The 12,822-nt window shown below is 46.3% G+C and overlaps 1 protein-coding gene across 1 annotated transcript in view; it reads left to right on the plus strand.

The window, feature by feature from the left end:
- Window positions 1-399: 399 nt before the first annotated feature.
- LOC310798719 (NLR family CARD domain-containing protein 3-like) overlaps window positions 400-12,822 on the plus strand; it is a gene marked incomplete at both ends in the record, with an annotated part of 115,584 nt that continues 103,161 nt past the window's right edge. The window contains one exon of the mRNA XM_083661273.1: window positions 400-637. Within this exon, the coding sequence (XP_083517399.1) occupies window positions 400-637 (238 nt within the window). The remainder of the gene's footprint in view (window positions 638-12,822) is intronic.

Raw genomic sequence — 12,822 nt, forward strand, 5'->3', positions numbered from 1 at the left:
TACCAGTTCTCCTGGTGGCGATCTCTGTCCAGAACATGCACTCTTAACTCTGTGTGTGTGTGTGTGTGTGTGTGTGTGTGTGTGTGTGTGTGTGTGTGTGTGTGTGTGTGTGTGTGTGTGTCTCTCTCAATGTTTTCTCCACAGAGTTCCCCATCAAAGCAAAGAGGTTCCCAGTGGTCAGTCTGCCCAGCAGCATGAGACAGACCTGGACACCATATTTATGGTGTGTAAATGAATAAATGAACAACAACACCTTTGACTTTACATTTTACTTCAGCTACAAATGAAATACAAAACAACCTCCAACAAGTCTCCAAGCTGGACTCTTTAGAGCAGTGTTTCACTCTATGATGGATCTGATGTTGTGTTCCATGACTTCAGTCAGAAAGTTCAATTCATATGTTGCAGCTGCTTGAGGAGAACATCGTCACCTTTGTGAAGAAGGAGCTGAAAAGCTTCCAGAGGGTTCTGAGTGCAGAGTACCAAGAATACTCAGAGAGTCAGAGGAAGGATGAGGAGGTGGTGGACGGTGAGGAGGAAGAGCAGAGCGGGAGCAGCAGAGAGGCTTTTCTAAACATCACACTCCACTTCCTGAAGAGAATGAAGCAGGAGGAGCTGACTGAGGAGCTGCAGAGAAGTAAGTGGCTTTGACAGCTGTAACATCATGAAGAGAGACGGGAGGTGGTGGAGAATTGGAGATTCATGTCTGTTAGAGCCAGTTTGGTTTTTGATTTCAAGACAATGCTGCCACCTATAGGTGAAAGATTGGCAAAACGATATAGGAACAAATCATTTGGGGCGCCCAATCTAATTCATTTGAATCAGGTGTGCAAGCTGTAGCTGGAAGACACCATCGAGCAAACAGTTCAAGTTCAACTGCAACAAAGAAAGAACATATGTCACAATGTATAATACCCCAGTCTTGACAGCAGCACACAACACAGTTTGGATGGTAAAAGCCTTTTTATATAAAAGATGCGGCAGCAAAAAGGTTACACTTCTGGGACAAAAAATCAAATAGATAAGTCTAAAACCAGCAGTGAAGGTTTAAGATAAGTACAGGATAAAAAGTCTTTATGCCGCTGCTGGAGAGGGGTGGGGGGGGGGTTGTCCGGTGAAGGCAGTACAGTCACTCAGTAGGCAGGGGAAGGGCAATGTTAAAAACAGTGTCAATGTTCTTTAAGATAAGTCAATGATACCAGTCTTTAGGCCACCGCTGGTGGTGGTGGTGGGGGCGCTCGTTATTGTCCAGTTGTCGCGCCATTTCCTCTAACATCGGCTTCGTGCCATCCTCCTCTGGTAACCTTCGACACCACTGTGCCTGCTCCTCCTCTTTCAAGGATCTCAAAAGAGTCAACAGTGTATGATTGAACCTCTCTACTGAGCCGTTCCCCTGGGGGTGGTATGGGGTTGTACGACTCTTCCTGGCTCCATACATCTGGCACAGCTCTGCTAGGACTGCCGATTCGAAAGCTGCTCCTCGGTCCGAGTGTATCCTCTCTGGGCAGACAAATGGCTGGATGATGTGTGCCCATAGCACTTTGGCTGTTGTGGCCGCCGTCTGGTCCCTTGTTGGTATGGCCCACGCAAACCTGGAAAACACATCCACTGCAACCAAGATATAAGGGTGCACGTCTCCTGGCCGGCCCAATGACAGATAATCCACAGCTAGCAGTTCCAGTGGGTGAGAGGTAGAAACTGAATTTATGGGCGCTCTTACCTCCCGATGGGATTTCTGGTGCAGGCAGTGGCTGCAGTTGGTTGACCATTGGTGGACATCTTCGCCATGCCCTGGCCAATAGAACCGGCGCTGCAACACAGATAAAGTCTTGGTGCCAGCCAGATGGCCAACAGCTTCATGGTACCGTTTCCACACCAATCTTCTCCACCCTGGGGGCACTACAATTTTCTCAAGCAGTTCAGTGTCTTTGTCTTTTACCGTCTTCAGTAGAAGACCCCCTTTAATGTTCAACTGGGCCCAAGATTTGGCGTAGGGCTGCAACAACTTCCCCCCGTGTTCTTGAGTGTGTTCTGAGATTTTTTACCTTCCAGTAGCAAGGCTTTCACCAAATTTAGTGTGGGGTCCTCCTGCTGGCATGCTGCCCAAGGCTCCACTTGCTGCTCCAGGCCCTCTGCATCTGCTGCTGTGATGGCCATAGTGGCAGAGGCCTCTGGTGGCCCCCGTGACAAGGCGTCCGCATTGCCATTTTCTTTCCTTGGGCGGTATTTGAGAACATAGTTAAAATTCGACAGCTGTGCCACCCACCTCTGCTCCACTGCCCCAAGCTTTGCAGTGTTCAAGTGCACTAGTGGATTATTGTCAGTAAACACAGTAACCTCAGAGCCCCACAAGTAGTCTTTGAATTTTTCTGTTATAGCCCAATTCAGGGCAAGCAGTTCCAATTTAAATGAGCTATAGTTCTTATCATTTCGCTCATTAGGGTCCAGTGATCGGCTTGCATAAGTTATTACCCGTTCTTTGCCCTCCTGCACATGGGAAAGGACTGCCCCCAAGCCCTCAAAACTAGCGTCCGTGTATAGTCTGAAAGGCAGGTTGAAATCTGCATAAGCCAAAATAGGGGCGGTCACCAACTTGTTCTTCAAGGCTTCAAAAGCTGTTTGGCAGCTGGAGTCCCACTTGACAGGCTGAGTCTTCGAACAAAACTGTTTGACTCGTGTTAACGCTTGCAAGGGGGCAGCAACTCTGTCAAAGGCATGGATAAAATGCCTATAATACCCCACCAAGCCCAGGAAGGAACGTACCTGACGTACAGTAGTAGGTGGAGGCCACTCCTCCACGGCTTTGACCTTTTCTGGGTTAGGTAACACTCCCTGTTGGCTCACTAAGTGGCCCAAGTAATGCACCTCCTTTCGAAACAGTGTGCACTTCTTTGGTTGCAACTTCAGTCCATGGTCTTGGAGTTTCTGAAACACTTGTTCTAGGTGGACAAGATGTTGATCAAAGGTTTCTGAGTACACAATTATATCATCCAGGTAAATCAAGAGAGAATAATTTACCTGTGAACCTAGACATCGCTGCATCAACCGCTGGAATGTGGCTGGCGCATTGCATAGTCCAAACGGCATTCTGTCAAATTTGAACAGCCCCAGCGGTGTGGTGAAAGCGGTTTTCTCCCGGTCAGCTGGGTCCATTTTGACCTGCCAGTAGCCACTGACAAGGTCCAGGGTTGAGTACCACTCTGCTTTGGACAGGGTGGTGAAGGACTCCTCGATGTGTGGTAAGGGGTAGGCATCTTTATGGGTGAGGTCATTCAGCCGCGGGTAGTCAACACAGAACCTCCATGACCCATCCTTTTTCTTTACCAGAACGACTGGTGCTGCCCAGGGGCTGCTGCTCTCCTTAATGACCCCCTTCTCCAGCATTGTCTGCAGAAGGGACCGAAGCTCCTGGTACAATTTAGGGGGCACCGGTCTGTACCGCTCTCGGGAGGGGGGTGCATCACCTGTGGGAATTCGGTGTAAGACAGCATCGGTGTGCCCAAAGTCTTAATCATCCTGAGAGAATATGCACCTCCATTTTGAGAGGAATTGTTCCACCCTCTCTTGCTGTGGTTGAGGGAGGTCTGGACTGTGGACTTAAAGTCCCTGGAAACCAGAAATATTTTATTATTATTAGCATTTTGAGTTCATCACATCACAGGAACCTATGTTAATAAGCCACCAGCCAAATTTGAACGATGATGAACGTCGCAAAGTATATAAATTTAGGTTTGACAGTCATGACAAAAGTCATGAGAATCAATTAAATTTTAGAGTGTATTTTCTCCCGCGGACTGTGTGGGCGTGTCCCGTCTGCAGCAGGTCTCCTCTCTCTCTCTCTCGGAGCAGACCGAGGAGACCTCTCTCTCCCTTAACGGAGAGAGAGAGAGAGAGAAGGAGAGAGAGAGAGAAGGAAAGAGAGATGGAGTGAGTGTGTGTGTGTGTTCGCGCGTTGCTCGACGCATAGCACAGACAGAGAGGGTTTACAGAGAGGAAAAGATCTCTGCACTGCAAGTGCACAGCGCTACTGTGTGTGTCAGTGTGTCTGTGCGCGCGTGCGTGCATGCGTGTGTGATTCGATTAAATCTTATGACGTGATAAGATCATGCATTTTAGCACCGCGCGCACCGCTCTCTTCAATGAGGAAATGGAAATCCAGACCTTGTAGAAAAGTGTCGATTTTTGGGGTTAGGGTGAAAGTAATGTCAACTTACTTTCTGAGGCACACAATTACTCACATAAGACCCTAAATTGAATAGTTAGAAGGTTTTTGTGGATTTTGGTTTCCAGGGACTTTAAAGGCTTTGAGTCCTGGATAAGCCCCTCCCTCAACAGCCTCCCACACTGGTCTGATCACATTCATGCCCAACAGCCCTTCGTGGGACCCCATGCAGTCATCAGAAACAATGAGGACCCCCCTCTGTGGAACATCAATCCCTCCCACTTTAAAATCCAGCATTGCATAACCTACATAAGGAATCTGCAGGCCATTTGCGGCTTTCAATTTTAGCCAGTTTATCTTTGTGCCATTTTCTGCCTGCACATCTTTAAAATTAGTCTTTAAAAAGGTTTCGCTAAACAGGGTTACCTGTGAGCCTGTGTCCAGAAGACAGGGGATGTGTGTTCCTCCCACCAATACTTCTACTGCGGGACATTCCCCAACAAAAGAGGGCTTTAATGCTTGTTCCATTTCCAGACCTCCGTCCACTCGCCCTACAGTGGCCGGGCCTGGGAGTTTAAATGGGGCTGATTTGTTTGGCGCTGAGGGCACTCTTGTCGAAAATGCCCAGCCTGTCCACAATGCAGGCAAATTGGCTGTCCCTGATCATTCCAACGTAGGTGGGTCTGGGGGCGCCTATACCTGGACGGCTTGGGTACAGTTTTGGGCTGACTGTTACACTGAAGAGTATTCACAATCTCCTCTTTCAGGGCTTGTTTCAATTCTGCAACCATGTTAAGCAGCTCGGTGCGAGTTTGGTCCTTCCACTGGGCAAGGGGGTCAGCAGGGGGCGCAGTGTAGATCTTGTGGCACAGTCCATCTCCCTCCTCTGCCCAGCCTTCTCTCTCCAGTTCTTTAGCCTCCTGCAACAACTCAGAAAAGGTCAGATTTGCATTCCTACGCACCTGCCTCTGGAGCTCCTTCTTCAGGGAGCCAGCATGCAGACCGAGTATCATCTGGTCTCTCAGTGTGTGTTGCAGATGAGCAGAACCATCTGGCTTGGCAGCCCCCCATTTCTGAAAGGCTTCTCTCAATCGAAGGCTAAAATCTCCCAGTGCCTCTCCCACACCTTGTTTAACATTACAAAAATTCATCCGCAGTTCAGCAGTTGAAGCCCGCCCTCCATACAGACCTCTAAGAAAATCAAATATTGTGTCAGCAGAATCCCTTTGTTGCCCCTCCATCAATTGAACCTCCCTCTCTCCTGGCATCACTTTCTAGAGCACTAAAAAGAAAGTCCATTTTTTGTTCTACATTGTCTCCTTGAGCCCTGAGAAGGGCTTTCATCCTGTTTTCCCAGTCTCCATACTGCACTGCATTTTTTCCATCAAATTTTGGGGCTAGTGGAACCCCCATATACCATGGCCACATCATGTTAAGGGCATGTGTGTTCGGGGCCAGTGGGCCAGCTGCCTCGTCTGGCATTTTATCTTTTTAGGGGTTCAAGCCCTGAAGGGGCTGAAACCCTATTGTTTTTCCTCCGGTTTATTAGGGGTTCAAGCCCTGAAGGGGCTGAAACCCTATTGTTTTTCTAAATCCGAATATATTATTATTATTTTTCATCTGCCCCAACGCAAATTCCCGTGAGTTGGTAAATGGTAGAGACCTGACATTTGGCCCAATGAAAGATATTGTTGGCTGGTAGGTGCTCAAAAAAGATTTTTTGAATTGGCCTGAAGGTGGCGCTATAATCGACGGTTTTACGTTAAAGGCCTTAACTTCCACGCCGTTGGTCCGATTTTCAAACTTTTTTTTTCCAGATGTTCAGGTGAACCTGCTCTACAAGTTTGCCATAAGGACCCTCAATGTCCGCCTGGAAAGTTTTTGAGATATTTGGAAAAGTTTGGAAAACACATTTTTTGCATCTCCTCCTAGACCGTTAGACCGATTTCCACTAGAATCGACAGGAAGCATCTATGGAGCAAGCTCTACAATCCTGAATTTGGAATTTTTGAAATCTACTTTAGTTTCGGAGATATTGATCGTTAAAGTTGTGAGAGGGCGTGGCCTCACAGCTAAACTGTCATTACTTCATGACCGATTAAGGAATCTTCACGAAACTTGCAGGAGGTCTTCGGAGACCATCCCAGACCATGCGTGTCAAATTTGGTGCAATTCCACCAAAAGGGGGCGCTATAGCAGCATTCAGTACCTGTACCTTCTAAATTGTTTGATTTTGAAGGGCGGCAGGAAGTGCGGATTCATTGTCATTATGGCCAGCCTTCCTTCTTGTATGACACTTGACACTTCTGAGCTGATTTCAGAAAATAAAGTGTCATTTGGCCTGTAGGGGGCGCTATTGTTTGCCTATGGGGGGCGCTACAGCAACGTATCTCCGCAACCGTAACTCGTAGAGACTCACGGATGGCGGCGTTGGACTCGGGGTGAAAAAGTAGCGGTACGAGGCCCGGGATCACCATCGCACCTTCCGTTTCCCATTTATTAGGGGTTCAAGCCCTGAAGGGGCTGAAACCCTATTGTTTTTCTAAATCCGAATATATTATTATTATTTTTCATCTGCCCCAACGCAAATTCCCGTGAGTTGGTAAATGGTAGAGACCTGACATTTGGCCCAATGAAAGATATTGTTGGCTGGTAGGTGCTCAAAAAAGATTTTTTGAATTGGCCTGAAGGTGGCGCTATAATCAACGGTTTTACGTTAAAGGCCTTAACTTCCACGCCGTTGGTCCGATTTTCAAACTTTTTTTTTCCAGATGTTCAGGTGAACCTGCTCTACAAGTTTGCCATAAGGACCCTCAATGTCCGCCTGGAAAGTTTTTGAGATATTTGGAAAAGTTTGGAAAACACATTTTTTGCATCTCCTCCTAGACCGTTGGACCGATTTCCACTAGAATCGACAGGAAGCATCTATGGAGCAAGCTCTACAATCCTTAATTTGGAATTTTTGAAATCTACTTTAGTTTCGGAGATATTGATCGTTAAAGTTGTGAGAGGGCGTGGCCTCACAGCTAAACTGTCATTACTTCATGACCGATTAAGGAATCTTCACGAAACTTGCAGGAGGTCTTCGGAGACCATCCCAGACCATGCGTGTCAAATTTGGTGCAATTCCACCAAAAGGGGGTGCTATAGCAGCATTCAGTACCTGTACCTTCTAAATTGTTTGATTTTGAAGGGCGGCAGGAAGTGCGGATTCATTGTCATTATGGCCAGCCTTCCTTCTTGTATGACACTTGACACTTCTGAGCTGATTTCAGAAAAGAAAGTGTCATTTGGCCTGTAGGGGGCGCTATTGTTTGCCTATGGGGGGCGCTACAGCAACGTATCTCCGCAACCGTAACTCGTAGAGACTCACGGATGGCGGCGTTGGACTCGGGGTGAAAAAGTAGCGGTACGAGGCCCGGGATCACCATCGCACCTTCCGTTTCCCATTTATTAGGGGTTCAAGCCCTGAAGGGGCTGAAACCCTATTGTTTTTCTAAATCCGAATATATTATTATTATTTTTCATCTGCCCCAACGCAAATTCCCGTGAGTTGGTAAATGGTAGAGACCTGACATTTGGCCCAATGAAAGATATTGTTGGCTGGTAGGTGCTCAAAAAAGATTTTTTGAATTGGCCTGAAGGTGGCGCTATAATCAACGGTTTTACGTTAAAGGCCTTAACTTCCACGCCGTTGGTCCGATTTTCAAACTTTTTTTTTCCAGATGTTCAGGTGAACCTGCTCTACAAGTTTGCCATAAGGACCCTCAATGTCCGCCTGGAAAGTTTTTGAGATATTTGGAAAAGTTTGGAAAACACATTTTTTGCATCTCCTCCTAGACCGTTGGACCGATTTCCACTAGAATCGACAGGAAGCATCTATGGAGCAAGCTCTACAATCCTGAATTTGTAATTTTTGAAATCTACTTTAGTTTCGGAGATATTGATCGTTAAAGTTGTGAGAGGGCGTGGCCTCACAGCTAAACTGTCATTACTTCATGACCGATTAAGGAATTTTCACGAAACTTGCAGGAGGTCTTCGGAGACCATCCCAGACCATGCGTGTCAAATTTGGTGCAATTCCACCAAAAGGGGGTGCTATAGCAGCATTCAGTACCTGTACCTTCTAAATTGTTTGATTTTGAAGGGCGGCAGGAAGTGCGGATTCATTGTCATTATGGCCAGCCTTCCTTCTTGTATGACACTTGACACTTCTGAGCTGATTTCAGAAAAGAAAGTGTCATTTGGCCTGTAGGGGGCGCTATTGTTTGCCTATGGGGGGCGCTACAGCAACGTATCTCCGCAACCGTAACTCGTAGAGACTCACGGATGGCGGCGTTGGACTCGGGGTGAAAAAGTAGCGGTACGAGGCCCGGGATCACCATCGCACCTTCCGTTTCCCATTTATTAGGGGTTCAAGCCCTGAAGGGGCTAAAACCCTATTGTTTTTCTAAATCCGAATATATTATTATTATTTTTCATCTGCCCCAACGCAAATTCCCGTGAGTTGGTAAATGGTAGAGACCTGACATTTGGCCCAATGAAAGATATTGTTGGCTGGTAGGTGCTCAAAAAAGATTTTTTGAATTGGCCTGAAGGTGGCGCTATAATCGACGGTTTTACGTTAAAGGCCTTAACTTCCACGCCGTTCGTCCGATTTTCAAACTTTTTTTTTCCAGATGTTCAGGTGAACCTGCTCTACAAGTTTGCCATAAGGACCCTCAATGTCCGCCTGGAAAGTTTTTGAGATATTTGGAAAAGTTTGGAAAACACATTTTTTGCATCTCCTCCTAGACCGTTGGACCGATTTCCACTAGAATCGACAGGAAGCATCTATGGAGCAAGCTCTACAATCCTGAATTTGGAATTTTTGAAATCTACTTTAGTTTCGGAGATATTGATCGTTAAAGTTGTGAGAGGGCGTGGCCTCACAGCTAAACTGTCATTACTTCATGACCGATTAAGGAATCTTCACGAAACTTGCAGGAGGTCTTCGGAGACCATCCCAGACCATGCGTGTCAAATTTGGTGCAATTCCACCAAAAGGGGGCGCTATAGCAGCATTCAGTACCTGTACCTTCTAAATTGTTTGATTTTGAAGGGCGGCAGGAAGTGCGGATTCATTGTCATTATGGCCAGCCTTCCTTCTTGTATGACACTTGACACTTCTGAGCTGATTTCAGAAAAGAAAGTGTCATTTGGCCTGTAGGGGGCGCTATTGTTTGCCTATGGGGGGCGCTACAGCAACGTATCTCCGCAACCGTAACTCGTAGAGACTCACGGATGGCGGCGTTGGACTCGGGGTGAAAAAGTAGCGGTAGGAGGCCCGGGATCACCATCGCACCTTCCGTTTCCCATTTATTAGGGGTTCAAGCCCTGAAGGGGCTGAAACCCTATTGTTTTTCTAAATCTGAATATATTATTATTATTTTTCATCTGCCCCAACGCAAATTCCAGTGAGTTGGTAAATGGTAGAGACCTGACATTTGGCCCAATGAAAGATATTGTTGGCTGGTAGGTGCTCAAAAAAGATTTTTTGAATTGGCCTGAAGGTGGCGCTATAATCAACGGTTTTACGTTAAAGGCCTTAACTTCCACGCCGTTGGTCCGATTTTCAAACTTTTTTTTTCCAGATGTTCAGGTGAACCTGCTCTACAAGTTTGCTATAAGGACCCTCAATGTCCGCCTGGAAAGTTTTTGAGATATTTGGAAAAGTTTGGAAAACACATTTTTTGCATCTCCTCCTAGACCGTTGGACCGATTTCCACTAGAATCGACAGGAAGCATCTATGGAGCAAGCTCTACAATCCTGAATTTGGAATTTTTGAAATCTACTTTAGTTTCGGAGATATTGATCGTTAAAGTTGTGAGAGGGCGTGGCCTCACAGCTAAACTGTCATTACTTCATGACCGATTAAGGAATCTTCACGAAACTTGCAGGAGGTCTTCGGAGACCATCCCAGACCATGCGTGTCAAATTTGGTGCAATTCCACCAAAAGGGGGCGCTATAGCAGCATTCAGTACCTGTACCTTCTAAATTGTTTGATTTTGAAGGGCGGCAGGAAGTGCGGATTCATTGTCATTATGGCCAGCCTTCCTTCTTGTATGACACTTGACACTTCTGAGCTGATTTCAGAAAAGAAAGTGTCATTTGGCCTGTAGGGGGCGCTATTGTTTGCCTATGGGGGGCGCTACAGCAACGTATCTCCGCAACCGTAACTCGTAGAGACTCACGGATGGCGGCGTTGGACTCGGGGTGAAAAAGTAGCGGTACGAGGCCCGGGATCACCATCGCACCTTCCGTTTCCCATTTATTAGGGGTTCAAGCCCTGAAGGGGCTGAAACCCTATTGTTTTTCTAAATCTGAATATATTATTATTATTTTTCATCTGCCCCAACGCAAATTCCAGTGAGTTGGTAAATGGTAGAGACCTGACATTTGGCCCAATGAAAGATATTGTTGGCTGGTAGGTGCTCAAAAAAGATTTTTTGAATTGGCCTGAAGGTGGCGCTATAATCAACGGTTTTACGTTAAAGGCCTTAACTTCCACGCCGTTGGTCCGATTTTCAAACTTTTTTTTTCCAGATGTTCAGGTGAACCTGCTCTACAAGTTTGCTATAAGGACCCTCAATGTCCGCCTGGAAAGTTTTTGAGATATTTGGAAAAGTTTGGAAAACACATTTTTTGCATCTCCTCCTAGACCGTTGGACCGATTTCCACTAGAATCGACAGGAAGCATCTATGGAGCAAGCTCTACAATCCTGAATTTGGAATTTTTGAAATCTACTTTAGTTTCGGAGATATTGATCGTTAAAGTTGTGAGAGGGCGTGGCCTCACAGCTAAACTGTCATTACTTCATGACCGATTAAGGAATCTTCACGAAACTTGCAGGAGGTCTTCGGAGACCATCCCAGACCATGCGTGTCAAATTTGGTGCAATTCCACCAAAAGGGGGCGCTATAGCAGCATTCAGTACCTGTACCTTCTAAATTGTTTGATTTTGAAGGGCGGCAGGAAGTGCGGATTCATTGTCATTATGGCCAGCCTTCCTTCTTGTATGACACTTGACACTTCTGAGCTGATTTCAGAAAAGAAAGTGTCATTTGGCCTGTAGGGGGCGCTATTGTTTGCCTATGGGGGGCGCTACAGCAACGTATCTCCGCAACCGTAACTCGTAGAGACTCACGGATGGCGGCGTTGGACTCGGGGTGAAAAAGTAGCGGTACGCGGCCCGGGATCACCATCGCACCTTCCGTTTCCCATTTATTAGGGGTTCAAGCCCTGAAGCGGCTGAAACCCTATTGTTTTTCTAAATCCGAATATATTATTATTATTTTTCATCTGCCCCAACGCAAATTCCCGTGAGTTGGTAAATGGTAGAGACCTGACATTTGGCCCAATGAAAGATATTGTTGGCTGGTAGGTGCTCAAAAAAGATTTTTTGAATTGGCCTGAAGGTGGCGCTATAATCAACGGTTTTACGTTAAAGGCCTTAACTTCCACGCCGTTGGTCCGATTTTCAAACTTTTTTTTTCCAGATGTTCAGGTGAACCTGCTCTACAAGTTTGCCATAAGGACCCTCAATGTCCGCTTGGAAAGTTTTTGAGATATTTGGAAAAGTTTGGAAAACACATTTTTTGCATCTCCTCCTAGACCGTTGGACCGATTTCCACTAGAATCGACAGAAAGCATCTATGGAGCAAGCTCTACAATCCTGAATTTGGAATTTTTGAAATCTACTTTAGTTTCGGAGATATTGATCGTTAAAGTTGTGAGAGGGCGTGGCCTCACAGCTAAACTGTCATTACTTCATGACCGATTAAGGAATCTTCACGAAACTTGCAGGAGGTCTTCGGAGACCATCCCAGACCATGCGTGTCAAATTTGGTGCAATTCCACCAAAAGGGGGTGCTATAGCAGCATTCAGTACCTGTACCTTCTAAATTGTTTGATTTTGAAGGGCGGCAGGAAGTGCGGATTCATTGTCATTATGGCCAGCCTTCCTTCTTGTATGACACTTGACACTTCTGAGCTGATTTCAGAAAAGAAAGTGTCATTTGGCCTGTAGGGGGCGCTATTGTTTGCCTATGGGGGGCGCTACAGCAACGTATCTCCGCAACCGTAACTCGTAGAGACTCACGGATGGCGGCGTTGGACTCGGGGTGAAAAAGTAGCGGTACGAGGCCCGGGATCACCATCGCACCTTCCGTTTCCCATTTATTAGGGGTTCAAGCCCTGAAGGGGCTAAAACCCTATTGTTTTTCTAAATCCGAATATATTATTATTATTTTTCATCTGCCCCAACGCAAATTCCCGTGAGTTGGTAAATGGTAGAGACCTGACATTTGGCCCAATGAAAGATATTGTTGGCTGGTAGGTGCTCAAAAAAGATTTTTTGAATTGGCCTGAAGGTGGCGCTATAATCGACGGTTTTACGTTAAAGGCCTTAACTTCCACGCCGTTGGTCCGATTTTCAAACTTTTTTTTTCCAGATGTTCAGGTGAACCTGCTCTACAAGTTTGCCATAAGGACCCTCAATGTCCGCCTGGAAAGTTTTTGAGATATTTGGAAAAGTTTGGAAAACACATTTTTTGCATCTCCTCCTAGACCGTTAGACCGATTTCCACTAGAATCGACAGGAAGCATCTATGGAGCAA

The sequence above is a fragment of the Poromitra crassiceps genome, assembly GCF_964638095.1.
Source record: "Poromitra crassiceps genome assembly, chromosome: 26".
Classification (NCBI taxonomy): domain Eukaryota; kingdom Metazoa; phylum Chordata; class Actinopteri; order Beryciformes; family Melamphaidae; genus Poromitra; species Poromitra crassiceps.